The 26,842-nt window shown below is 39.9% G+C and overlaps 1 protein-coding gene across 2 annotated transcripts in view; it reads right to left on the reverse strand.

Annotated features, from left to right (window-relative positions):
* Positions 1-25,958, reverse strand: part of PREX2 (phosphatidylinositol-3,4,5-trisphosphate dependent Rac exchange factor 2) — a 273,273-nt gene extending 247,315 nt beyond the window's left edge. The window contains exon 1 of one of the 2 annotated variants that reach the window (XM_076005243.1): positions 25,334-25,958. In XM_076005243.1, the coding sequence (XP_075861358.1) occupies positions 25,334-25,474 (141 nt within the window). In that variant the 5' untranslated portion in view covers positions 25,475-25,958. The remainder of the gene's footprint in view (positions 1-25,333) is intronic. The other variant, XM_012739905.3, reaches the window with a different exon arrangement.
* Positions 25,959-26,842: the final 884 nt, after the last annotated feature.

Here is a 26,842-nt window from a genome sequence, read left to right on the forward strand (position 1 = left end):
CTTCTTGGGATTTTATGGAAGCTTCATTACATAGGCATAATTGATTAAATCACTGCCCATTGGTGACTGACTTAACTCTCAGTCCCTCTCCCCTCCCTGGAGGTTGGAAAAGTCCCAACCCTCTAATCATGCCTTGGTCTTTCCTGTGACCAGCCCACATCCTACGTAGGGGCTGCCGGGCACCAGTCGTCTCATTAGCATACAGAAAACACTCACATCACTCAGGAGATTCCAAAGGTTTTACGAGCTGCCTGTCAGGAAATAGGCAGGAAGACCAAATATATTATATATATATATATATATATATATATATATATATATATATATCCTATTGTAAATCACAACAGATATGTTTAATTTGTGCAATTTATTGACAATTTACACAACTTTCCATATGTTATGTTTCAGTTATCTGTCACTGCATGTCTTAGTTTGGGCTGCTAAAACAAATTACCATAAACTGAGTGGTTTATAAACAACAAAAATTTATTTCTCACAGTTTTGGAGGCTGAAAAGTCCAAAAACACTAGTATGGTCCAGCTCTGGTGGGGGCCATCTTCCAGGCTGCAGACTGAGGACTTCTCCTTACATCCTCATGTGACAGAGCTCTCTGGAGTCCCTTTTACAAGGGCACTAATCCCATTCATGAGGGCCCCACCCTCATGACTTAATTACTTCCCAAAGACCCCACCTCCTAATAACAGCACCTTGGGGGCTAGGATCCCAACATGTAAATTCTGGAGGGACACAAGCATTCAATCCATTGCACTGCATAACTAACTATGCCAAAACTTAGTGGCTTAAAATAACCATTTATTTTGCTCACAATTTTGTGGGTTAGGAATTTGAGAAGAGTTCAGCTAGACATTTCATTTCTTCATATGTGGCAGCAGTTTCTAAGATGGCTTTATCTCTTCATCAGTCACATGTCTGGTGCCCTGGTGTATGTACCTTGGCTTCTCTCTCTTTCTCTCGCTCCCTTTGTGTGTGTGTGCATGTGTGTGTTTCATACTTCAGGGCCTCCCCACGTGGCCCAGGCTTCTCACAGCATGGTGGTCTGGGTTCAAGAGGGAGCATTTTAAAAGCAAATGTTCCAAGAGACTCAGGCAGAAGCTGCAAGACCTCTTATGACCTAGCTGAGTCATTGGTCAATAGCAAGTTACAGGGCCAACCCAGAGTCAATGCAAGGGTGCTACACAAAAGGTGACCACTGGGAGATTTGTCTTCATTGGGAAGACAACTTTGGAGACTAATTGCAACAGTGTATTATAATTTAATCAAAAGTTTAAAAATATATAAGAAAGAATTCTTGCATTCATTTAATCAAAAACTCATTACTGTACTGAATTCCTGATAGATATTAAGCATAGTAGATGAAAATGATATGGTTGAAAAGATATAATTACATGCTAAAATATAATATACATAGGCATTGCTTCTCTGTCACACCAGCTATTCATAATAATATTCATCAGGTTGCTCAATTCTGTTGCTCTCATTTTCTCCTATATTCAATTCATTAATAGTAAGAAATTACTATGCATTTGGAAATGTAGGAAAACATATAAACTGAAATTTACTTGTTTCACTTTAAAAGCATGCATTCACTCATTCATTCTTCAGCTTCACTATAGGACTGGCACTGCATTAGGAATTAATTATAGGGAATAAAAATGTGAAAAAAGCACAGTTCCTGCCTACAGGTGCTTGTATGAAAACACAATCAGTAAGACACGGAGACAGAAAAATACAGGCCATGTGCAGATAACATCATTGTTCATAATATTTCAAAAGACTGGGAGGCCCCGACCAGGAATGACCAGTGTTTTTTTTGTTTGTTTGTTTTGTTTTGGTTGGTTGGTTTTCGATGGGTAAGCTATTGGTCAGGGTTAGCTACTGGTTTTGAGAAACAGAAGGATAAAGTCAAAATCATCCATTCATCAGGAGAAGTAGTTTCTTAGCAGTTCGGGAAGGCTTGAGAAGAGGGAGAATAAATGCAGAAACCAGTTCGAAGTTCTCCAGAGACAGATGCCCAGGCCCAGACAGAGAAGTGGTAAGAGGCGAATACAGCAAGCACGGATTCAGGACCTAATTCTGAGTTACCACAGTCAGGATGAAGTAGAGATTGGAAGTGAAAACAAAACTGTCCGTTTTCTACCTGTTTTCACAACTAATATAATATCCAATTGTTTACATGAAGGAGATAGTAAAACTGAAAGAGACCAAGGCAGTAAATGGACTTGATAGACACTTATTTTTAAAATAACATCATTGTATCACCTATAGGCTAAGAGGAGTGACTATCGTAACTACTGGCTACAGGAAAAGTTAAGCAACTTCTTCTTGGTATGAGTTTTGTATAATCAGTTCCAAACAAATTCCCAGAATTTGTATGATAAATAGTGGGAAAATTTTCTCACCCTCAAACTTGGCCAACCACACTATTTTAATGTACCAAAAACAATAAAAATGTCAACTCCCTTTCAAGCATCCTTTTGTTATCCCTTATATGGGAAAATTAGCTCCAAAACTTAATAAACTAGCATATTTCTAGGTAGGATCTTAGCTAATTGATTTCATGCCATATGAAAAAATAGAGTACCTATTAAAATATATTTCATAGCATGAAGAATTTACTAATTTTCACTTTTAAAATCAACTTTATGAGAATACATTTTAGAACAATAGCTTTTCTTTTTCTTTCCTTTTTCTTATTTTTCTTTGGATTTTTTTTTTTGTTTGTTTGTTTTTTTTTTGGTTTTTTGTGGGGCTTGTTATTTTGTTTTGTTTTTTGGCTTTTTCAACCTAGCAATCATACTGTTTCTTCTTAACCAAGATACTGGCAAAAGTATATCTTATCAGTTTAAGTCCAGAGTGGTATCACCAAAGCACCACTGAGGGAGGAGCTTTCCAACCCAAAGTTGTTATAATTTAAATTATCTTCAGAAAGCTATTTATCACAGCACATCAAAGTAATTTTTAGTAATAATTCACTTTTCTCCAATTTTCAATCTAACTGCAGAAAGATAAATATATAAGTACATTTATAATTAAAAAATATTTTCTTGATTACCTACAGCATACATTATTCTACATACTTCAGTCAATAAGATACATACCACCTACCATGTAACAGAAATATGCTAGCTAGATTCTATAGAAAATATCAAGAAAAACTGTGAATTAAGTTTTGCAATAAGTGAAAGCACCTTCAAAGTTAGAACAATTGAACCAGCATTGTTTTTGGCATTAATTCTTAAGTTCTACTTTCACATTTTTACATTTAACTCTTAGTACCTATGTGTTCTGAGACTTTTACTAATATAACTGATGTGCTTTATTATTAGGCATAAATATGATAATGTTTTATAAACTGCAATATGCCACACAAAAACTTATTCCAAATCTATATAAATAGTATTTCAAGACTAATGATACTGACATGCTAAAATATGTGTTACCAACACTAACGCTTATCGGAGGTGACAAGAAAGTAAGAGTGGTATGGAATGGATTACGAAGGATGTGAATTAGATCTTGAATATGGACATTCAAGAAGAGGGGAAAGTTATCCCAGCATAAAGAAGAGCCTAACCAGAGGCAGAAAGGCAGGTCTGCATGATGTTTGATGGATCACTTGAGAACTGAACTAACCCTACAGAAGGGATTCTTTAGGGGTAGCTATAGTAAGTTCAGACAGAAATGATAAGGGCCTTTTTATAGAAGTTCTAGAATGCCAAGTAAGAAATTCAGATGTTTGAGCATCAAGGAGGTGTTTTCTATGATAAATTGAAATAAGAAGATAAAAACACTATTTTAGGAAGATTTGACCAGGGTATGTTTGTTGACTGTATTATCACTCTGCTCTTCTTCCATTGGTGTATCTCCCCTGAAGAAAGGGAGAGTAATTCACAGAAGAGGCCTGGGAGACCTGGGAAAGGGGTATATCTAGACACAATTAGAAAAGAGAATCATTAGAGCATTAAGACTGGTAGGATAGGGATGAAAGATAAGGAGACAAAGATGACTCTAAGCCAATCCAAGGAGACAAGAGAAGGCCAATTATAGAAATGGCGTAGGAAGAAAGAGGGGTTGCATGTCTTCTAAGAGAAAATGATGAGTTCAATTTTGCACATGTAGAGTTTGAGGCAAAAGCGAGACATACAGTGCAATGTCCTTTATGTAGAAGACATGACCTTAGGACTGAAGATCTTAACTGGGGTGATATAACTGAATGTGATTTATGTAAAGGTAATTGTAGAGGCCATGATGAGTTGATAAACTTACTGTAAAGAATAGAAGTTATGTAAAAATGGAATGGGAAACTAAGAAATGAAGAGTTGGAAGAAAAGGGTATAACTGTAGAGTTTCATCAATGAACCCGAGAGGCCCTTAGGGAAGGGAATTTCACAAAAGCGATATTGATGAACATTGCCAGGGAAGTGAAGGGAGCTCAAAATCGGGACAAATTAAGAGACATGGGTAAAAGATGGTCATGGGAAATTTTTATGAGTTTTTCTTCTAAAGAGAAGTGTCAAGGCCAGGCGTGGTGGCTCACACTTGTAATTCTAGCACTCTGGGAGGCCTAGGTGGAAGGATCACTAGAGGTCAGGAGTTCAAGACCAGCTTGAGCAAAAGTGAGACGCCTGTCTCTACTAAAAATAGAAAAAAATCAGCTGGGCAACTAAAAATAGAAAAAGTTTGCCAGGCCTAGTGGCACATGCCTGTAATTTCAGCTACTTGGGAGGCTGAGGCAAGAGGATCGCTTAAACCCAGGAGTTTGAAGTTGCAGTGAGCTATGATGATGCCACTGCACTGTAGCCTGGACAACAGAGCAAGACTCTGTCTCAAAAAAATAAATAAATAAAATTTTTAAAAAAGAGAGAGAGAAGGGTCAGGAAGCCAAGTTGGGAAACAGTTGAAAAAAGGTGAGAAAAGCAGTAAGGTCATCAGTGAATACAGCAATGGGGTCAAGGAATCTGAAAGCTGGGAGAGAATTTACACAGCAGCTCTAAGAGGCAATGAGATTCACAAGAGGTTTTACTTATACTTTTCAACACAAAACACACCTAATTATATCTGATGACATGAACAGAAAGAAATTACACTTTTGTTCCTTATACATATAGAGGGGTAGTAAGTTCTGTGGAGATCACCAATGGACTTTATCACAGAAATTACTACAACCAGAAATCAAGGGCTATTACTCTTTCAGCCAAAAGTAAAGACATGTGAGCCTCTTAAAGCAGTGCACTTTAATTATACCTTTAGAAAGAAGAAATAGATGAAAACAAAGCAAAACCATTAAGGAATCTTGCATGAAACAAGTGGCTTCACATAAATCAGTCTCTTGCATTTCACATCTCCCTTGGTATACATAAGCTTATGTTCACAAATTGGCATTTAGAAAATAACCCTCCATATCTCATTACAACAAAGAACTGTGGAAAATACATCAGTCCTCTATGGGAATCCTCTAGAGACTTTAAAATATTAATTTCCACAACATCCTTATTTCCCAAAGTAGCAGACTTCCTGCAACACTAATTACTGTTGTCTTGCTGCCTTGCTCAGACACATGGAAAATGATTTGCTGATTGCTTTCTTCCTAAGTTAAAGCAAAACTTTAACTATATCTTTTCCACTTCCAGCATTTCTCGTTACTACGGAAAAGTATTACTGAGTAACTACTGGATTTGACATCTTATAAATGCAGTCTCCTAGCTCATTTCAGTTTTCTTTAGCTTCCTCTTCAATGTTTAGTTACTTCTTAGTTTTATAAGTTAATTTTATCAGGGCATCTCTTTTCAAAATTCGTTCTATTATCAATATTATGTACTTTTTTTAGGGGCATACTGGAAAATATTATTTATCTCAATCCTTGATTGATATGTCTATTAAATTAATGCCATTTATTCATTTCCCTGTATTTCTCAACCCTACCTACACATTAGAATCACTTAGGGAGATTTTTAAAAATACTGATTCTTGACTTCCCAGCCACTCAGTGCCCCACCATGAGATACTAATCACATTGATCTGGAGTAAGGCCCGGGCATCATATTCCCTACTGATTTAGTCTTTCCGACATTTGTTGGGCTTAATGGGTTGATCTCTCTCCAGTCTCACCTGTGCCCAAAAGAGCCAGTCTTATACTCCCTTTGCTAAAAGCCTGCCTCCCAAATGACTTTCTGAATCAACGCTCAATTCTGTGACCCCCCTTGCTCAAAAACCTTCCCTAGCTCCCACTGTCTGCTAGCCTAGTTTTAAAGCACTACTTCGGGCATTCAAGGCCATCCGCCATCTGGCCCAGGCTACACCTTGATCACCTCCTACGCCACTCTACACCCCTATGTTGCTACTCTACAGCAACTCCCCAACTGGAACATTTTAAGCACTGTTCCACAAAAGCAGAACCATGGAATGAGACAACCTTTCCAACAATTCCCAGCAAAAGTATAATCAACGCAAAAGCCACAGGCCTTTACTCTTGGTTACTAGAGCAGTAGATAAAAGAGAATTTGTTTGCATTAGGCAAATTAGTATAAGAATAATATTGCAAAATTGCAATTTTTCAATTGTTGTGTCAACAGGTGGACGAAGTGAGCCCTGCCCCCTCAGGTTCTGTCCTGACCCTCACAGCTCTGAGTAGGCTCCTATAAGACAGCAGCTATATCAGTTGCAGAAGAGGATAATGATTTTTTTCTAATTGATTGCACATTTCTTACTCTAAAGTTAAAAGAGGATTACCTCTTGATCAAGAGGTAATCTATAAGAGCTACTAGTGTGAGAATTCTAACTCCAAGTATTCTGGTGTATTTTCCCAAACTTGCAGCCCAGCAAAATCTCTGTAGGAGGTTGGTGGGGCTGAGAACTGCAAAGTAAAATATTAGGCTTTATTTGTAATTGGTTCCATCAGAGACATAGAACTATAAAAATAGATTAGAGGGGTATTGTTATTTTTGCTGGGATAATTTTGTTGAAAGGCTGATGATCATTACAGCATTTCTTCATATGAATAGGAATAGCTTGCATTTGAGGTTTTGGGGTTTGGACTTTTTTACTGTTGCTTTTTGGTGTGGGGCAGAAGTTTGATGGCCAAACTGCATCTGAACTTTACACTACTTTATATGAAATTTAGAGGCTATGATTCTAAGAAACAGATTAAGATCTGTTTAGATTAATGGATTAAGATTAACCTCATTTTCAACAAGTGTTATGCAAATATATACCATCATGTTAATAAACAAAACCACCCTGCACTTTGGTTTCTCAAAATGGTGATAGCTGATATCTCTCTTACTATTTTTCCATACTTCCAGAATCTCTGAGCAAATCATAACAACAGTGTAAACAATCAAGGGGAAGAAATATTTAAGGTACTGGGAATTAGAATAAATTTTGCTATATAAATTTTAACTATATGGCATTAAGCCCAAAGTCAGACTGAGATGATGGGCAAAAGATTCTCCAATTCTGTTCCTTTTGCTTGCAGCAAACCATTTCACCTGTGCACACCTGGGACTGTATGTGAGCTCAAGAAATAGCCTTCCGATGTGTACACAGTGGTAGCAAAATGAACTCCCTGACCAAAATAAATAGCACCCTTCAAACAAGCTGTCAGAAAGGCTTTCAAGCTTTTCCTAATAGTTCCATCTCCAGATGAGACCAGACTTGATTTATTAAGTAAGGTCCTGGGGGCTGGCAAGTGTTCTTCTAAATTATACAATACTCATAAAACATTAATAAACCTTCCTAGGTAGAAAAAGGCTAAAGGAGTAACTGTTACTATTAATATAAACAGACTAGCTCAAATGATTAATCTTCTAAGGAAATAAGTTTAAAAGCAGTCAAAAACTACCTCTCCTTGGGTTACAATTATTGGTCCTTATTACTATGGGATCCTCCATCCCGCAAAAGTTATCACAAGCCTAAAGTGTACACTCTAAGCTACATGGTCTGTCCAGGAAATCGGTCAGTCCTCTGCCAGAGCATCCTGCACGTTGAAAGGTACAGAGAATGACCAGACGGAGCACCTGCAAGGGGGCTGAGCAGCAGGAACCACATTTCCCAGGTCTGAAAGAGGGCAAAGATTCTCTGCAGCTACTTCTTGGGCAGTCACAGACCACAGAGACCTCAGCTGGGTTAACCCTTGAGCTTGGTTCCTTTCATGACCTTCCGCCAAGTTCAGACCCTAGACCAGACTCTACATGCAGCCTCGCTTCACAGGGATAACCCCAACCCACTTCACTGTGATCTTGCTTAACCAGCACCACCAGCACCACCAGCACTCGGGGCCCCTGGTCAGAACCCCGGCACGATGACCTCAGCCACAAAGCAGTCCAATGACCCGGATGGGTAGAGGGAGGCAGAAAATCTCAATGTCCCCAAGAACTCCTGATGGACTGAAAATTTCATTATGCTATTCAAGAGATGTTATATATCTGATTTCCCTCCTAGGCACTGTATCCTACATGATTTCATTAGGCAAGTCCTGCCTTTAAGGCTCCCCATATACGCTCTGTATTCCTGTGGCTAGTTTGGTACCACGGCTATTGGCATTAAGGTTAACTTTGTATCCAGCTTGTCAGATTCACACCGCTTCAAACCCAGTTCCATTGATAAAGGATAGATAAGAAACCCAGGATTTTCCTTATTTTGAAACAATCAGGCAGACAAGTCACAAATAGCACAAAAGAGAAGTGAATGGAAAAGATTTCAACTTTCTGCGGCAATTGTGCTTGCACTTCCTTTCAACCTTTATGATGTATTAGCCATAGAAAGGTCTCCTTCAAGAGAAAAGGAAAAGGAAAGCACATAACCTTATCAAAAAAATACAGACAGCTAAATCCCTTCCCTTCCGTTATACTTTTTTTAAAGCCTAGTCTATACTAAGTATAATTATTCACCAATTTCTATTCTGAAGTTGGTAATGACGATAGTAATAAATCCATTTCCCTCCCTTTGTGCTACGAATTCAGTGAACTGAAGAACGAAGTTCCACAAAAAAAAAAAAAGGCTGTTTAAAAAATATCATTTGTAGAGCTAACCCTGAAAAAAAAAAATGTCAGCACCAGAATTGGAGCTCCCAGACTCTTAACAATTAGGCAAGAAAAGAGGCCCCAGGATGCTGAGGAGGAAGGGAATATTTTCCACAGTCCTTAAGTGACCTCTCCCCTCCCCGATCCCTGGCAGGCGCTGCTAATGGCACTTCCTAGGCCACAAAGGGGCTGTATCCAGCTGTCCCTAAGTGTCTCCAGGGAGTCACTTCTATAGGGCCATCAGAGAGACACTGCCATAGAAAGAAAGGGTCAGGGTTTACAAGGTCCTCTTTATCCTTCCTACTGCCTCTCAGGGAAAGGCCTTAAATGAGAAAAAGTGTAGGAAAGCACTTCGTACCTTAGCTTTTAACTCACGTCTCGGATTATCCAAGGCAGTGACCATAAAACTGCTTTTAGATGCGGCTGCACATTCAAAAAAATCTCTGACTCCCACCCCCGCCCCCTTGTTCAGTGCTTCAGTCCCCTCGATTAAGGACACCTGATTTCCAGCAGAAGCTTTTCAGCCAATGGAGCTCGTGCTGGGTCCCACCTGTGACAAATTCTACCATGGCTGCTGTTCCCGCTGGACACAGAGGTGCTGGGGATGAAGCATTATTGACAAAATGCCCCACAAAATAAGCTCCTCGATGGTATAAACATAGCACAGAGTGAGGTAGCACTATTTGCAGTGTATATGCCTGTTACACATACTAAACATATATGCCTGTTACAGTAAAGCCAATTTGCTAGAAAACGACAGCTAAAGAATTATACTAGTCAAAGCCAGACGTCTTTATTAGCAATGTACAGCTGGCTTTATCACACTGCAGAGTTAGAGAAGAGACTTGATTGGCACTTTCCTTGTGGAGATTGCCTGTTAAGGTTAACAGTGAAAAAGAAAGCTTATTTTCAAATATTTTCAGAGATTTGCAGAAAGAAACATGACAGAAAAGAGTGAATGCCTGCCTTCTCTTCCCATATAAAACGTCAAAACACACACAAACATTCCTCTTCTCTGCTTCACTTATACTCCTGGACACTTAAGACTAGCTAATATGCCATTTATTTTACTCATTTATCTTTTATTTTTTTTTTTTTTTTTTTTTGAGACAGAGTCTCACTTTCTTGCCTAGGCTAGAGTGAGTGCCGTGGCGTCAGCCTAGCTCACAGCAACCTCAAACTCCTGGGCTCAAGTGATCCTCCTGCCTCAGCCTCCCGAGTAGCTGGGACTACAGGCACAAGCCACCATGCCCGGCTGATTTTTATATATATATATATTAGTTGGCCAATTAATTTCTTTCTATTTTTATGGTAGAGACGGGGTCTCGCTCAGGCTGGTTTCGAACTCCTGACCTCGAGCAATCCGCCCGCCTCGGCCTCCCAGAGTGCTAGGATTACAGGCGTGAGCCACCGCGCCCGGCCTACTCATTTATCTTGCATCTCCTGGGTTAGAGTCAGAGCTCAATGAAAGCAAGGGTTTTTTCATTCTTCTCAGTGCTACATCCTCTGATCCTAGAACGGTGACTGGCACACAGTAGGAGTGCAGTAAAGATGCCTTGGAACATTAAGAATAAAAATACCTGGACTCTAGGTCTCTGCAAACAATCGCTACAGAGAACAAATCACAATACTGGGCATACTAGAGACATGATTCGGATTGACTTGACCCATAAAATCCACAATGCTGAAAGTAAGGTTTTGCACAAAGTAATGAAGTTGGTTTTGGACATGAATAAAAAAATCACTTTGATTCCATTTAGTGGTAATTTGTTTTTTACAGATTTTTTAGTTCTATATTATTTGTAAAAAAAAACAGATTACTGCACATTTCACTTAATATATATGAAATACTAAGGAAAATTATAGGATATCATAGAGGAGTTGGAACTTCGAATTCTGACAGGCTGGCAAAGAAGTAATTTGTAGGGAAGATATATAGTACAATATAGTAAACCTATAGGCAATTTTGTTCATTAATTAGCAGACTTTTCCTTTTTTTAGAAATTTATCCAAACATGCTGACTGACCAGGTCTCTCATTAAGATTTGCCTACATGTTCACTGTGCCATTAAAGTTGAATCTGATCCAAATCCCTAGGTATAGAAATGTGTATGTTTAAAATTGAAGATCCATTCCAGTATCAACTAAGCTATCAAATTTTCTGACAGTCTAACTTACGTTCCTTATAATTAACCTTAAGTATAAACTAACAAAAAATTAAAACTTAAATTTCAAAGAACATTTGCTATTCTCAAAAAGTTTCACCACACAGAGAATATCCAATTTAGACACAAGAATTACTAGCTCACTGAAACATTTACAGGAGAAACATCAATTTTGAATATTTTAATTGAAAGTTATCCTCTTCTATTCATAATTCCCTTTTAGACCTGAAGATTATATGATTGTGCTGATCGTCCTTGCTAAAATCTGAGGAAAATGCCCCTATCTACATAACATGGTCCATTTATCAACCTTCATTCCATGACCACCAGAATGCCACTTATTCTCCTTTGCATGGCCTGTCAAAATAAGTAGGTCTGGCAAACAGAACACTCTCAGGAATAACGATCATTTTAACAATGGATTCACTTCACTTGTGTATAAATTACATTAATGCTTTCTACCAAAGCAATCTACAGAATATCCATCGAATGCAGAGCAGGGCACATTTTGGAAACAAGTATCCACTGAATGCAGAAGAAATACATACATTTTGGAAAGCATATGTATTTTATTTATATATATGTACACACACACATATATACAGACTATATATGCTGATTTTATATATATACTAATTTTACATATATTTGCCTCAAATAGTTTATAATTTAATCATACGTAGCAGCTATACTTTAACACAAAACCAAGGGTTCAAACCTGTTAGGAAGTACTGTAAATATAAAGAGATCCAAAATGATCCAAGAGGAATTAAATCAAACTGAAAATAGTATCGGTAATGATGTATGTTAACAGATACACCAGTGGGAGAACTAAGGTTTTCTATTTTTAAAAGGTTTGTTGTGCTTCCTTATTTGTGTGAAGGGACCTCTTGACTGCTGGGTGATCTTTAGCTACTAAGCACTTGCCTGGCTGTGACCCCGTCTTAGATAGACCATAAGCTTCTGTTACCCTCTTGCTCTTCATGGTTTGCCTGAAACGAACGACTGTTCCTTCCTGGCTGCTGGCTTCCATGTACTTCCGGAGGGAACAAGTTCTGCGTCCTGGTTCCAACATCTGCCTTGGTTTTCCTAGTCCTGATTAATCATACCATGCCCACAATCCAGAAATGCCCAGGCCAGTGAATCATCAGCAAAATGTCCTAGAACAGCTGCACGGTAGATCTACTTAGAATCCCCACTCTCCCACTTAGGAACTGACCAAAGTGTCCTCAGGTGTGAGTTACAATAATCCAAGCCTTGAAGGCAGTTGTCAGTTGTGAGTTACATACAAATAATATTCAGTTATATACAAATACACAAATAGTGCCTAACACATTACAAGCCCGTAACACAAACAGAATTTCCACCTTACCCTGGACCATTTATTTTTGGGAACTTTAGAAAAATTTTTAAATTACATAAAATCTTCAAATCCCCCCAAAGCTTTTCTCTAATAAAAGCCAATGAAAAAAGAAGAAGAAAAGAAAAACCACCTTTAAGGGAGCTCTGGAGCTCTTATAAACATATGTGAAAATATTGGCAAATATTAGATACATTTGTATGTATTTGAATATATTCTTTAGAGGGGAAAAAAAATCTAAATTATATTTTAAATTCAATAGACTCCTACCGCAAAGGAACCCAAGAGTTAATATAAATGATCTTCTGAGGACAGGAGACTAAAATATCAATGGATTCGAAACGTGGCAGAGACTACTCTTTGCCCTTCGATATTTATTCTCCACATCTTTATTTTAGTGCAGAACTCCCTAAGTTTCAGCAGGGCACATGGCTATCCAACCAGTCATCATATTTCCCAGTCTCCTTAGAGCTGGACCGGCCATCTTGCAAAGATCTGGCCATGGGAAGAGACTGAAAGTGATGTTTGTCATTTCTGGGTCACATCCTTAAAGAGAGTACTTGCCCTCCACTTTGTCTCCCACTGTCCATCCCCCTGGGGCTGGAATGTGACAGGGACACTGGTAAGTCAGATTCAACAATAAGGACAAGAACAATGTCCTACGGTATTGGTTCTCCCACCTTTCCTGCCCATTGGAACCACCTGGAGAAAATACATAAAATTCTGATGCCTGGCTCCCACCCCCAGAGACTCTGATTTAAATGGTCTCAGGGGATGGTGGGGGATAAGATAGAAGAAATGGGGGGGGGGCATCTCTGAATGACCCAATGCAGATGAGCTGCTTACTCCCCTGAAACACCGTCGGGCAATATTTAACCAAAAAATTAAATAACTAGAGTTCTAAGAGAGGACATGAAAAAGGCCATGTTGATTACACACAGCCTTCCTATTCACAAACAATCTTTCCGCATTGTTTAAACTACTGTTATTTGGTCTCCGTTAAAGCAGCTGAACAAATATCCTTACAAATATACATAATAAACACAAAAATTCTGGCCTTCAGAAAAAAAGAATATGTAATTACAGGTTAAAACAAATACTGTTCTTTTTCTAAAGAAAAAACTAAAGTACACCTAGAGCCAAAAGAAAGACAGTGCAGTTTTAGCATAATCCAGGGAAATCATAACTGAGCTAGAGAAGGTTTATTAAAGAAAAACTAAAATTAAACTAAAAATATTAGGAGTATTCAGTTTAACAAGACAAGGCAGAAAAACACATTAAAGTTGGCCAATTCATTAATGATTTGCAGAAGTGTATGAGGACCTGGTATCAAAATGTGATGATTTCAAGACAGTTAAATAAATATTGATTTCTCTTATAGGTATATTTTGATAGGACATAAATTAGACTGCTTTAATAAAGAAATGATCTCCTTCTATTCTGTTGCTCTGTCACCCTAAACATGTGACTTTCACTTCATGTTCTAAAATGGCTGCCCATCACCTGCCATCACATCATCATACCATCCAGGGAGAAGACAGAAGGAAAAAAGAGTGCATACTCCTTCACTACAAGGGCACACCTTGGAAGTGACCCATGCTACTTCTGCCCACTGCCCAAAACCTATACATATGGTCACACTTATTTGCAAGGGAAGCTGGGAAACGTGGTCTTAAACTGGTCAACCACATATGAAACCAAAACTTTTATCACTAGAGCAGAAAAGCATACTGGGTATTGGGGGCAATTAGAAGTCTCTGCTGGAGGTTTTATTATGAAGAGGTACGAGAAAAATTTAGATAAAGTTGTGCCTAGAATATTCAAAATAAATTTTGTAAAAATATAAGATATATAAATATGAATATATTTCTATATAAAATATAAAAAACATTAAAGTTATATGAAGTCATACATGACACCGATATACAGTGTAGAAAATGAAAGCCCCCTAGACCCCTATCATTTTCCCTCTGGGAAAATAATAAATTATTAAAATCATCTTGGAATATGTGGGTGTGGGACTAACATTTAGGTCAATTAGTAGAGCATAATAATGCTTTTCCATAGATCTTTCCCTAGTGCTACTGGCAGAAATAAAGCTTTGGAATGGGAGATGTTATTTCTGGAATCCTAAGATTTCTTTCTTTGGGGCAACAGTCTCAAATAAGAAAAGGCTGGAACTCTAAGGGAGTATGAACACAAGGCCAAGTGGAGGCATTACAAGGCATCAAGGGAAAACATCAACATTTCTTGCACAATCTCTAAAAATGTGTCACCATCTATAAAGTCTCTCCTACTGGCAAGAAGACAACTTAAATAGATAATTAAAATAGCAAAACTGGCAAAGCAAAGTCAAACACAGATATCAACCCTTATTTGACTCTCTCAGAAAAAGAAACAAAGTTTTAAAATGAATAAAAATGTTTACCCATCCATATTCTGTATTGCTATATTTTTGCTATAAATTCAGAGAATACTTTCATATCAGAATTCTAAATTTAACCAGCTGGAGTCATTTCTTAAGTTATTATACAATTTAACCTTTTCAAATGAAGGGCTTGCCTTTTAATGGAAAGTATGCTTTTTTGCATTAATGACAGAACACAATGTCCTTGGCTTAGATAGTCTCCAGTAAAATAGGCCCTTTTACGTACGCTATGCTTAGCTATACGTAAGGCGAGAATACAACAAATTTATTCAAGAAATAAAACTCTGAAATCATCTGTATTCTAACCACAAGTGTTTAAAAATCATAACCTCAACTTATGTCAATTTTCTTATAACTATAATCATTGAATTCTTAGATCAAATGCCATTAGGATCATGACAATGGGGAAAAACTTTTTTAAATAGTTTTTATTAGATATGTCAGGATGTGACTGATTATGCTTAATGCCATGGGAAAAGAGACCCAACCACACTTTTAAGCAACATTTACTGTTGCTTAAACAATAAACATTCATTAAGGGATGTTTTTCCTGAATTTTTTACTGTTTGAGGCAACTATAATGTAGTAAATCAAAGATGATTTTGATTTTTATATAGCAAATAAAATTTTTAATAGATCGTAAATTCTTTGATTTACAATTATAATATAAATCAAAGATCTTGATTTTAATATAGCTAATATAATTCTAATAGATTTAAATAATTTTAATAAATTTGATAAATCTTTTAATAAATATAACAAAAATCCATCTCATGAAAAGTAAATATTATAAATAAGACTTTTAAAGAAATAATGCAAACAAAAACTATTTTTTTTTTTCAGAAGAAGCCTTGTTCCAATTCACAATTGCAAAGATGTGGAAACAACCCAAGTGGCCATCAATACATGAGTGGATTAATAAAATGTGATATATGTAGACCATGAGTACTATTTGGCTATAAGAAACAATGGTGATATAGCACCTCTTGTATTTTCCTGGATAGAGCTGGAACCCATTCTACTAAGTGAAGTATCCCAAGAATGGAGAAACAAGCACCACATGTACTCACCAGCAAATTGGTATTAATGGATCAACACCTAAGTGGACATACAGGAATAACATTTGTCAGGCATGGGGAGGGTGGGAGGAGGGAGGAGGGGATGGGTATATACATACATGAGTGCGATGTGCACCGTCTGAGGGAGGGACACCCTTGAAGCTCTGACTCCGGGTAGGGGGAAAAGGGGAGAAAGGCAACACAGGTAACCTAAACATTTGTAACCCCATAATATGCAGAAATAAAAAAAAGAAAGATGTTTATTAAAAGAAAGAAAGAAAGAAAAAGCCTTGCTTTGTTGCCTGGGCTAGAGTGCAGCGGGATCACCATAGCTCACAGCAACCTCAAACTCCTGGGCTCAGGTGATCCTCCTGCCTCAGCCTCCCAAGTAGCTGGGACAAAAGGCGTGTGGCAGCATGCCCATCTAATTTTTTTTTAAGTAAAAACGGGTCTCACTGTTGCCCAGGCTACAAACAATTATTTTTAGGTCAAATTAATAGTACTAAAAACACAGACCTAATAATTTTATTTGGTATTAAAACACAATGCCAAGTATATAGTAAAAGAATACTTAACAAACACTGTTAAAAACAAGTACTGAGGACAGGTGTGATAGCTCACACCTATAATCCTAACACTTTGGAAGGCAGGAGGATCGCTTGAGTCCAGGAGTTTGAGACCAGCCTGGGCAACATACCAAGACCCCATGTCTCTAAAAACAAAATTTTAAAAATTAGCCAGGTGTGGTGGCGCATGCCTGTAGTCCCAGCTACTCGCGAGGCTGAGGCAGGAGGATCACTTGAGACCAGGAGTTTGAGGTTGCTGTGAGCTATAATGACACTGCATTTTAGCCTGGGTGACAGAGTGAGACCCTGACTCAAAAAAAAAAAAAAAAAAAAGATTGAGAAAAAAATGAGAACACACCAAAATGTTGATAAATCAATGTTTCTTTTTTTAGTACAATGACCAATGTGTGCATTAAATGTAAAATGGCAGTTCTATACAATCTGCACTGTGGTTTAAAAAATGGTTGTCATTATTTCCGAGATTTGGACCTAGTTATACTAGATTTAATAAACCAGAAATGCTTACTTCTCTATTTTAACTTTTAAATTCACATGATGCATTAAAGAAAGTCACATTTAAAAGAACAACTGTACAAAAACTGTCACACATGCAGCCTCAGACATCCAAGTTCAATTCCCTTTTCTGCCCCTGAAAGTGTATGTTCCAAATCTTTACTATTCTCTTCAGGGCATCTCGCTCTCAGTAAGAACAAACAACAAAACAAAAACAAAACAGAACCCAGACGGAAAACCAGAGTTCAACTTCACAGAGAAAGTGAAGGGCCATCAGGAAGAAACCTCCATGCTTCCCTCTCCCTCAAGTGACCTCTGGCCTCACCTTTGAGTTCTTTCCAGAGGAAAGCTGTCTCCCCCAACACTGCAACACCCCCCCACCCCTTCCCGTGGCTCCCAGACCAACCCTCTCCTGCATTCCCAAAGGCTCTCTGGCCCTCTCAGGACCTTTCCCTACCCACTAAACCCTTCCTTCATGTTTCCAGGCCAAGAAGAGACAGGGGTCAGGACCCAGCTTGGTGAGGATCGAGCAGACCTGAGCAAGTGCCAGGCTCAATCTTTGAGGTAGAAAAGACAGGAGAGGGAGATCGACTTGGAGTTTGGGGAGGGAAGGAAGGAGGAAACACTTACTACCTATCAAGACTTTACCTACAGAAGCTGATCTGAATTGTAGGCTAGCCCTGTGGGATAGTGTCAAATGTGTTTTCCAAATACAAAGCAAAGGCGTAACAAAGAGGCTATGCAGTTTGCTCAGAGTGACACAGTACGTAAGCTTCAATGCCAGGATTTTGAACCGGGTCATCAGATTCCCTAACCCATGCTCTGTGCCACGGGTCACCTCACTGTGTCAGTTTGCATTATTTGTTTATAACTCTTATTTATAAAATGTATTTTTCATGAGATGGATTTTTGTTATTCTTTATTAAAAGATGTATTACATTTATTAAAATTATTTAAGTTTTAGTTTAAATTTATTAGAATTATGTTAGCTGTATTAAACTCAAGATCTTTGATTTAAATTATTATTGCAAATCAAATTGCTCATTCTTAGTGTTGGCAATTGAAGTTTTACTGTGGATATATTCCACGGCAGGATGGCTCGGTAAATTCTGCCAAAAGCCTCCCTTGTCTCTTCCTGTCTACCGTTTCCCTGAAGATGCCATTTGCCGTCCGCCATGCTCTGTTGTAGCTGCTTTAATTCCCTTTTATTGTCTCCCTCCCCTTGGCTATCGTCACCTTCCTTAAACATCCCTGGACAAAATCATCCCCTTCTGTTACTAACCTATTTTTCTCCTTGCATTTAGCACCAGACTCCTTGAATAGTTTCTCCATCTGTCTCTTCCTCCTCAGCTTCCACTCACATCCGAACTCATTCATACAACCTGGCTTCTGTTCACACACGATCCTGAAGCTAAAACCCCAATGACATTCTGGTTGCCAAATCCAGTGACCCCTCCTCGGTCTTCACCCTTCCTGCTTCTCCGAAGTTCTGACACCTTTCTTCTGGAGACTAGATCTTTCCCTGGCTCCCAAGGTTCTCCTGTTTCTCTGCTTCAACCTTTGATATCTCCAAGCCATCTCAACTCTTCCTCTGAACTTTAAGTGTAGGCTTTCCAACATCTTACCCTTGGTTTGGAGGTTTTCTTCCCCCTGTGTCAGGGCACCCACCTGGCGGCTGCAACATACATGATCAAGTTCTAGGTCTTGAAGTTTTGTTCCGATTCTTTCTCAAGCTCCTCATTCCTATCTTCAAAAATCATAGCAGCATTTTCGGCTCAGCTCAACATGTTCAAAACCAAATTCATTTTCCTTCTCGCTATGCTATGTTCTCCATTCTACTTAGACCTCCACACTTCTAAGTGAAGGAACACAAAATACTGAAGGTTCTACCCAAGAAATGCCACACAGTTGCTGGGTGTTTGGTTTTCTTATGGTCTGATTTGAATTATTTGGTTTTTTTATCTTCCACATTGCTTCTACCTTAGATCAGACATTCTATGATTCTTAACCTGGCCCCGTGCAATGACAGACTCATAACAGGTAACCAGACTCGGGTATTTGTTCCTCAATCCTGTTGACAGAACCTCCTTGCTACGAAACAAATCTAATCTCAATAGCTACTATTTTGACATTAATGTCATTGCATTATAGTAAGGTATAATGATAAGACTGGTTCGGGCAGGGCGTGGTGGCTCACGCCTGTAATCCTGGCACTCTGGGAGGCCGAGACGGGCGGATTGCTCGAGGTCAGGAGTTCGAAACCAGCCTGAGCAAGAGCGAAACCCCGTCTCTACTATAAATAGAAAAAAATTAATTGGCCAACTAATATATATAGAGAGAGAGAGAGAGAAAAATTGGCCGGGCATGGTGGCGCATGCCTGTAGTCCCAGCTACTCGGGAGGCTGAGGCAGGAGGATCACGTGAGCCCAGGAGTGTGAGGTTGCTGTGAGCTAGGCTGACTCCACGGCACTCACTATTATAGCCTGAGCAACAAAGCAAGACCCTGTCTCAAAAAAAAAAAAAAAAAGACTGGTTCGGTCCCCAGCAAGCCAGGCTCTGCCACACTGAGGTCACACTGCACACGCTGCTCTTTGGAGCTGGATAAATTTCCTGCCAGCCTGCACACTCCTCTTCATCCTTCAGGAGCCAGCTCTACCATCACCTCCTCCCAAAACTTTCCTTGCCTCCTCGACTCACTTTGCTTGTGACTTTACTGTTGTACCTCCCGCACAGATTTGTGATGATCCGCACTCTTCGCTTTCCCCCAATAAATTATGAGCTTATTATGGATGAGGCCACGTCTTACTTCTCTCTGCATCTCCAGCACCTAGCATAAGCTGCCTTCATCTGCTCAGACGGCAGTAACAAAGTACCACAGATTGATGGCTAGAACAGAAATTTACTTTCTTAAACAGAAATTTACTTTCTTAAACAGAAATTTACTTTCTTCTGAAAGGTAGGAGTCCAAGTTCAAGATGTCAATAGCTTTGGTTTCTCCTGTGGTCTCCCTGCTTGGCTTGCAGATGGCCACCTTCTCCCTGTGTCCTCCCAGTCTTTCCTCTGTGCACATGCATCCCTGCCATCCCTCTGTGTCCAAATCGCCTCTTCTTTTAATGACACTAGCCAGACTGGATGAGGGTCCACCCTAAGGACCTCGTTTTAACTTAATCGCCTCTTTAAAGGTCCTATCTGCAAACACAGTCCTACTCTGAAACACTGGAAGTTAGGGCTTTGACATATGAATCTTGCAGGGGACACAACCCAGACCATAACATAAGCCTTCAGCATAATGTGTTGAATCAATTCCTCTTTGCCTGGAAGAGCCAGGTCATGCCTGAAAAAGGTTGTTTTCAGATTCAATCAAAGTCTGCTTTGTTTGCTTTTGCATTGTTGGCCTGTTTGTTTGCTCATGAGCACCTGCTATTTACAAAGCACCATGTTTAGGCCAAGAAAAGCCTACATAGGAAGTCAACCCACAGTCCCTGTTCTCTGGGAATTTACCAAGTAGGTAAGTGGCTTTCTAACTGCTTTTGCAAAAGCATACATCAGAGGAAAGTGGGGCTATGCAGGGAGAAGCCAAGGTAGAGAGCATAAAGCCATAAAATTCAACTTCCCCTCCCCCCTGCAAGAGCCTCTGGAACTCTAGGGAGCATGATTTGAAAAAGCAAAGAGATACACATCTATTAAGCCAAATCAGATGGTGAATGTGCAGTTGCTTAGTGTAATCTGTATGACACCTTACTAACTGTGGCTGTTGCCAAATGGAGTATAAAATTTTCTCACTGTCTTACATTCAACTGAGCATTTACAAGAATACCGTGAAAAGGACTACACTGACAGACCAGAAATACAAGAAGAAGAAGAAAAGAACAAACTCAAAGACATAGAGAAAGGGCAGAGGGGAATATAACAGAAACAAAAATTATATCTAAAAAGGACCGATATGTGCGGCTCTCTAGAACAACTGGGGCATAAGAGGAAATATCAGTAATTACTTATGGGCCCTCTTATGAGCCAGACACTGGATCAAGACCAATGCAGCAACCTGGAGAAATGCTATTATTCTCCATTTTATAGATAAAGGACAACAGGCTTGAGAAGTTTAGGAATGTGTCTGAAGATACATAGTAAATTAGAGACAGGACTCAAATTCTAAGCTATCCGAGGGCAAAGCCTGGATAGGCAACACATTTTTAAATGTTTTGTGCATAACAACATATGTAGCTCAAAGTCTTCATTTTAACGTGCCAACAACATGAAACAGCCATGCCGTTTGACCTGCCAGGAACAATCCCAGTTTACGTGTTTCCCCGTGTAATTATTAATGGTACTCCTTTCACTCTCAGAAGTGTCCTAGTTTAGACAATAAATTATAGGGTCATCCTGCCTCAATGCCACTGACTCACAGTGAAACTTGCCTATATACACTTTTCTAGGCCCGGTGTGAAATAAAAATGCGAGGCCCCTTGTTCAAAACACAAGAAACAAGTGCTATTAAGGGTATTGAAACTTTTTTTCTTTCATGTATCTGTTCGGTCCCATGGAACTTCACTTGTAATACACAAGTTCAAAGAGAAAATTGGTAAGAATTTCAGGACAGCAAGCGCAGAGCATGAAACTAAGCACAGGGTCCTGCCGCTCTGAGAGCCCTGTGTCCCCTGCACAGGACCCACACCCATGAAGCAGGTCTGGGGTCTACCCTTTCTCCAACCACTCAGACGGGTCTGTGATCTTGGCTTGCTGTGTCACTGGTTACAAACAGGAAACAGGCTGTGACCTACTATTGTCCAGACTTTCAACATTAAATATTCTAGTATGAGCTTCATAAAATCGTTTGTCTTAGGATATGTCTAACAGAGCACAGAATTTAATTTCTCAAGCAAAACAAGAACATAAATTTAAGAAAATTAGGTCACTCTTTACCATTTTATCTATGACCTAAAAATAATTAATCTAGATAGTGGAACCTACCCACAATCTCCAATGAAAACTTAGAATACGTCAGATGAAATGATAAGTGCGTTAGAAAGTCTTTAAAATACGTCAGCACCGCATTGAAATCATGCTTCTGTTTCAAAACAGGTATTATATGTTGAATTTGAAACATTTTGTTGCATATTTGAAACTTTTTGTTGAATTTGAAACTTTTTGTTGCAAATTTGCATGTGCCTGAGAAAAACTGAAGAAACGTCTACTGTCTACTCAGATCAAATGGAAGAAAAACAGAAATCAGATGTGTCCTTAAAAATGGGGTGGGAGGGAACAGGATGGGTCAATTTATTGGTTCATTCATTCATTCAACAAACATTTACTGAGTACCTACAATGTCATAGGCACTGCACAAAATTCCAGGAAGCACAGACAAGAAAGATATGCCCCTGTTCTCAAGCTTATAGATGGCCTAGTACAATGAGATCACAGTAAACAAATACATGCATCAACTACATTGAGTACTATGAAAGAAGTAATTTTGGCGTAGAGTGGTTACAGCACAGGGAGCGCCTGGGGAGAAAGAGATAAGTGAGCCTTGAAAGCCCAATAGAAATCCACCAGGTGCAGAAAGGAAGCCCCAAAAGAATGGAAGACAGATGCAGGAGAAAGCATGGCCCACCAGGGCAGGAGCAAGCCTCTCTAAATGAGGGTAGACAGCTTAAAGCACAGAGCTTGGTTCACACAAGCAGCATATGCATGGGTGGCGACTAGAGAGAAGATGCATACAGACTGATGCTCTGATGCTATGGTATAGAGAAAAAAAGCCAATGTTCACTGACTGTCTGGGAAGATGCTCTTTCCTTAAAGTGCCAGAGAGTGGGAACTGAGGACAGAGAGGACTCGGAAGTTGGAAAGAACTCAGTAAGAGAGTTTTCCCCTCCAGTCATATGATCTTTTAATCAAGGGAAATAATACCATCTTGATTGCTTATTTGTGGGCCTGTAACTAACAATATGTTCTTGGTAGAACTAAAAATGTTTTCTACCTCTTCCTAATGAAGATAAGAGTTATCTTTCATCATCACTTAAAGCAGTGACAGAAATGACTAATGACTACTCTAACAAATACTTACATTTGACATAGGAATGGCCTATCAATTTTTTGCAAAAAATCTGTCACTCAACTTTTTTAATACTATGGCTAAGTTTTTTGAAAAAAAACTTTTGTTTGTCTCCATTTCTGATCATTTCCTTAGGATAGGTTCCTAGAAGAGGAATTATCAGGTCAAAGGGTTTGAATATCCTCAAAGCTCTTGGTACATATTAGCATAGTCTAATATTAAAACTAGATTGACTACATCAATTGCAGATGACCGAGAAAACTACATGGGAATTAAGTGTTACTATAAATAATATTCCCAAAAAAGAAAATCTAATTATGTATTATAAATAGATCTTAGTCTTTGAATAGTTAAAAGACCAAAAAGAAGGCCAAGGAAACTTTTGTTTAGGATGACATTCATGTCAATTAGTGCGTTTGTGTGTGTAAACAAATACAAGCACACATAATAGACAAAGAAAAGGAAAGTGGAAGAGTTTATAATTTCTGAATGAGATAAGAAGAGTAAAATCATAAGATGATGTTCTACTTGTAAAAAAGGAAAATACAATTTATTTTACCTAACTCTATATAGTAATAATAAGTTTTCCACTGTAAGAATCAGGTGTTAGGATCAGAGGAAAAACTGATATTTTAAATATAGATAAACAAATTGGCCTTTAAGGTAGATTAGGTTAGCTATTTCTGCAAATTAGCATTCTGCACAATATTTTTTTCATATATCTTTAGAAAAAGTAACTGCGTAAGAAATGACTCAGAGTCTTCAAAAGTCAAAGGACTTTGTCACTGTAAGAGTTTCATGAAAACCAAATGTAAAACTATTAAAAGTTGAATCTCCTTAAAAGCATGCTTTTTTGACAGTCATTGCTGCACACAAGTGTACAATAATTCCCTATATCACCAATTACCAGGATATTCTCAAATATCTGCACATTTCCAAAGAATGTGGCCACTGGGGGCTCAAGCACATTGATTTTGAGAAGCCAATATGAGCATTTTACATCACTTGAGACATTGTTCTTTCCTTCTTGCCACAGCCAAGAAGTAAATTTGCTCTATCATGATTGAAGCTGAAAGTGTACAGATTTTAGAACACCGAGCAGGCATTTTGGCATTGGTCCTTCAGACCAGGGGGGCATGGAACTGGGTGTTGGCAGGAGAAGTAGGTTAGAGGATTTGAGTGAGATAGCAAAAGCTCTGAATGATGATCTCCCAGATATCTGGATGGAGAGAAGCCAACTCTCAAATTCTTTGTCTTTTCAACAGTGAATAGGAAAAAATCCAGCTTTTGAGCGATGTCTCAGAAGTTACTTGCATTCAGTTTCGCCCCTCATGCCCTAAAATGAATGAAAATATTCTCAAAGCAGACTTCAGTGAATAAAGCAGAAACTGAGAAAGTTCGTGCCCAGTTCCACGAAATCCTGAAGTTGTTAGATGAGAATTTTATTACACCATTCCCATGGGCTCAGCCAGTATGGACAGGGGACCAAGAGCTGAGCAGAGGACAGATTTAAACCAGGGGGGAGGAGACTGCAGGAGTAGGATGGGGTGAGCGCCACATGTGGCTTTAATATCCAACAGCTGCTAGAGATCATAACCCCGCTGCTCTTTCTGTACCCCCGACCAGAATCCTATGTCTCAAAGATCATTGTAACTAACGGGACTTCACTGCCGTGCTCTGAGCAGCGAACTCAGGGTCTAGCAGATTCAAAGATTTCTTTGTTTTTGTTTTTTTTAACTAAATGTACCTGAATGTAGCAGACTGGACCCTTAATCACCAAGCCAAAGCTTTAAAACAAAATCTCTAGGGGAGGAAGAGACGGGGAAAAAAAAATTACACAATGTAATTAAGCTGACCAGGGAGGCTGATAAAGAGAAGTGATGGGAAATGGGGCAGCCGGGTTCCCAGCACGGCAGCTCTCTCCCTTCCGAGCTAACTTTTGAGTCCCAGAGCCCTCCAAGGCCCTGGCACCCCAGTGAGTGTCTGGGCTGCAGCCACTCCCCGCCGGGTCGCGGCGCCCGCGAACGAGCCCCCGCGCGCGGATCCAGGTGCCCGCGACGCGGGGACGGTCCCCCGCGCCCCGCGCAGACAATGCGGCGCGCGCTTCCCGCGGCCGCCCGGGGACCCGCGCCGCGCGCCGCGCCTCTCACCGACACCAGGAACTCCAGCGTGCCCACGTAGTCGCGCTCGGTCTTCTGCAGCTCGCTGAGCACGCACACGCGCAGGCGAAGCTGCTTCTCCAGGTCCCTGGCGCTCTCGGCGCGGCAGTCCCCGCGGCTCTCGTCACTCATGGTGGGCGGCGGCGGGACGCGGCGGCGGTCGGCCCTGCTGCGCGCTGCCCCGCGCGCCCGCCGCTGCTGGCCCGGCGGCGAGGGGAGAAAGTTGCCGCCTCCGCAAAGTCCGAAGAGGGACAGGCGACTTTACATGCTGGGGAGAGGCTGGGGCGGGGGGAGCGGAGGGGGCCCGCGCTGCAACGCCCGCGCGGGAGGCGCGGGACCCCGCAGAGCCGCCTCCCGGGAGTGGGGGCTCCGGCCCCGGCCCTGCGCGCCCGGCCCCGCTGCCCCGGCCTCACACGGCCCGGCCCGGAGGGGAGGCGGCTCCGGCAGCCACAGCGGTGACTTGGACATTCATCAAATGCTTTGTATCCATGTGACTCCGACCCTTTACCCTTCGCCAAATCTCAGGAAAAAGGAAACACAACCCTGGGAAGTGCTGCGTGCCAGCTAACTAAACACACACACACACACACACTCAGCACTTGAGATGGAACTAATTGGAGGTTCCCAAACCTGGGAGCCACCTCCTCCAAGACGCAGCGCGAGGGGTGCTCTTGAGACTCCCGCCTATTGTTCAGCTTTAATGTGTTTTGTACAAATCCTGAAAGCAAAGAAACAAGTCCCCACGGTTACATAACTGCATGGGAACAAAAACAACCACGGTATTGACCCTCCGGTCTTTGCAAAGAAACACATTGATTTTTGGTTTTATTCAGGCACAAAACAGGTTTGCTTTTAAAAACCCTCCAACTGAGAATATTTCACAGGGCAGACACCCTCCTGTTTGCACTTGGAAAGTCAATTAGCATAATAAATGAAGATACTATGGGAAAATGACAGCCCCTGCCCAGACAATACCACAGATAAAATAAGCATCACCATTGCACCATGCTGTTTTGCATGTCTATAACTTTTTTAAACATCAAGATAGTATGTAAAGTCAACCATAGGCAAGGGCATTTGTGTCAGTTGTGTTTCTAAGAGCTATTGTGATTTAGCATGGTGTCACTCATTGAAAAGATAAAGCTGTTGTTGAATGCTCATCAAAAAATAAATAGTCTTAGGTTTTGAAAATGGAGAGAAGCACAGAGCATTCTTTATTTTAATGGCTAAGTTTATTGCCTTTTCTCACTTAGAAACAGAGCCAGGACCTGTTAAGCCTGCATATTAGCAATAAATTTAACAAACAAAATAATCCATATATGTTTTTGTGTTGGTATTATCCACATATATTTTTCAGAGTCGTGTTTTCCTACTTAGGACAACTTCAAACAGTCCAAAACTAATGACATTTAAATCAACTCAAGAATGAATGGTTTTGATGCAAGAAAGTGGCATATTAATTTGTTCCAATAGTTGAAAGCCTTAGCAAAACTCTAAAAC

Source organism: Microcebus murinus, chromosome 7, assembly GCF_040939455.1.
Source record: "Microcebus murinus isolate Inina chromosome 7, M.murinus_Inina_mat1.0, whole genome shotgun sequence".
Lineage (NCBI taxonomy): Eukaryota > Metazoa > Chordata > Mammalia > Primates > Cheirogaleidae > Microcebus > Microcebus murinus.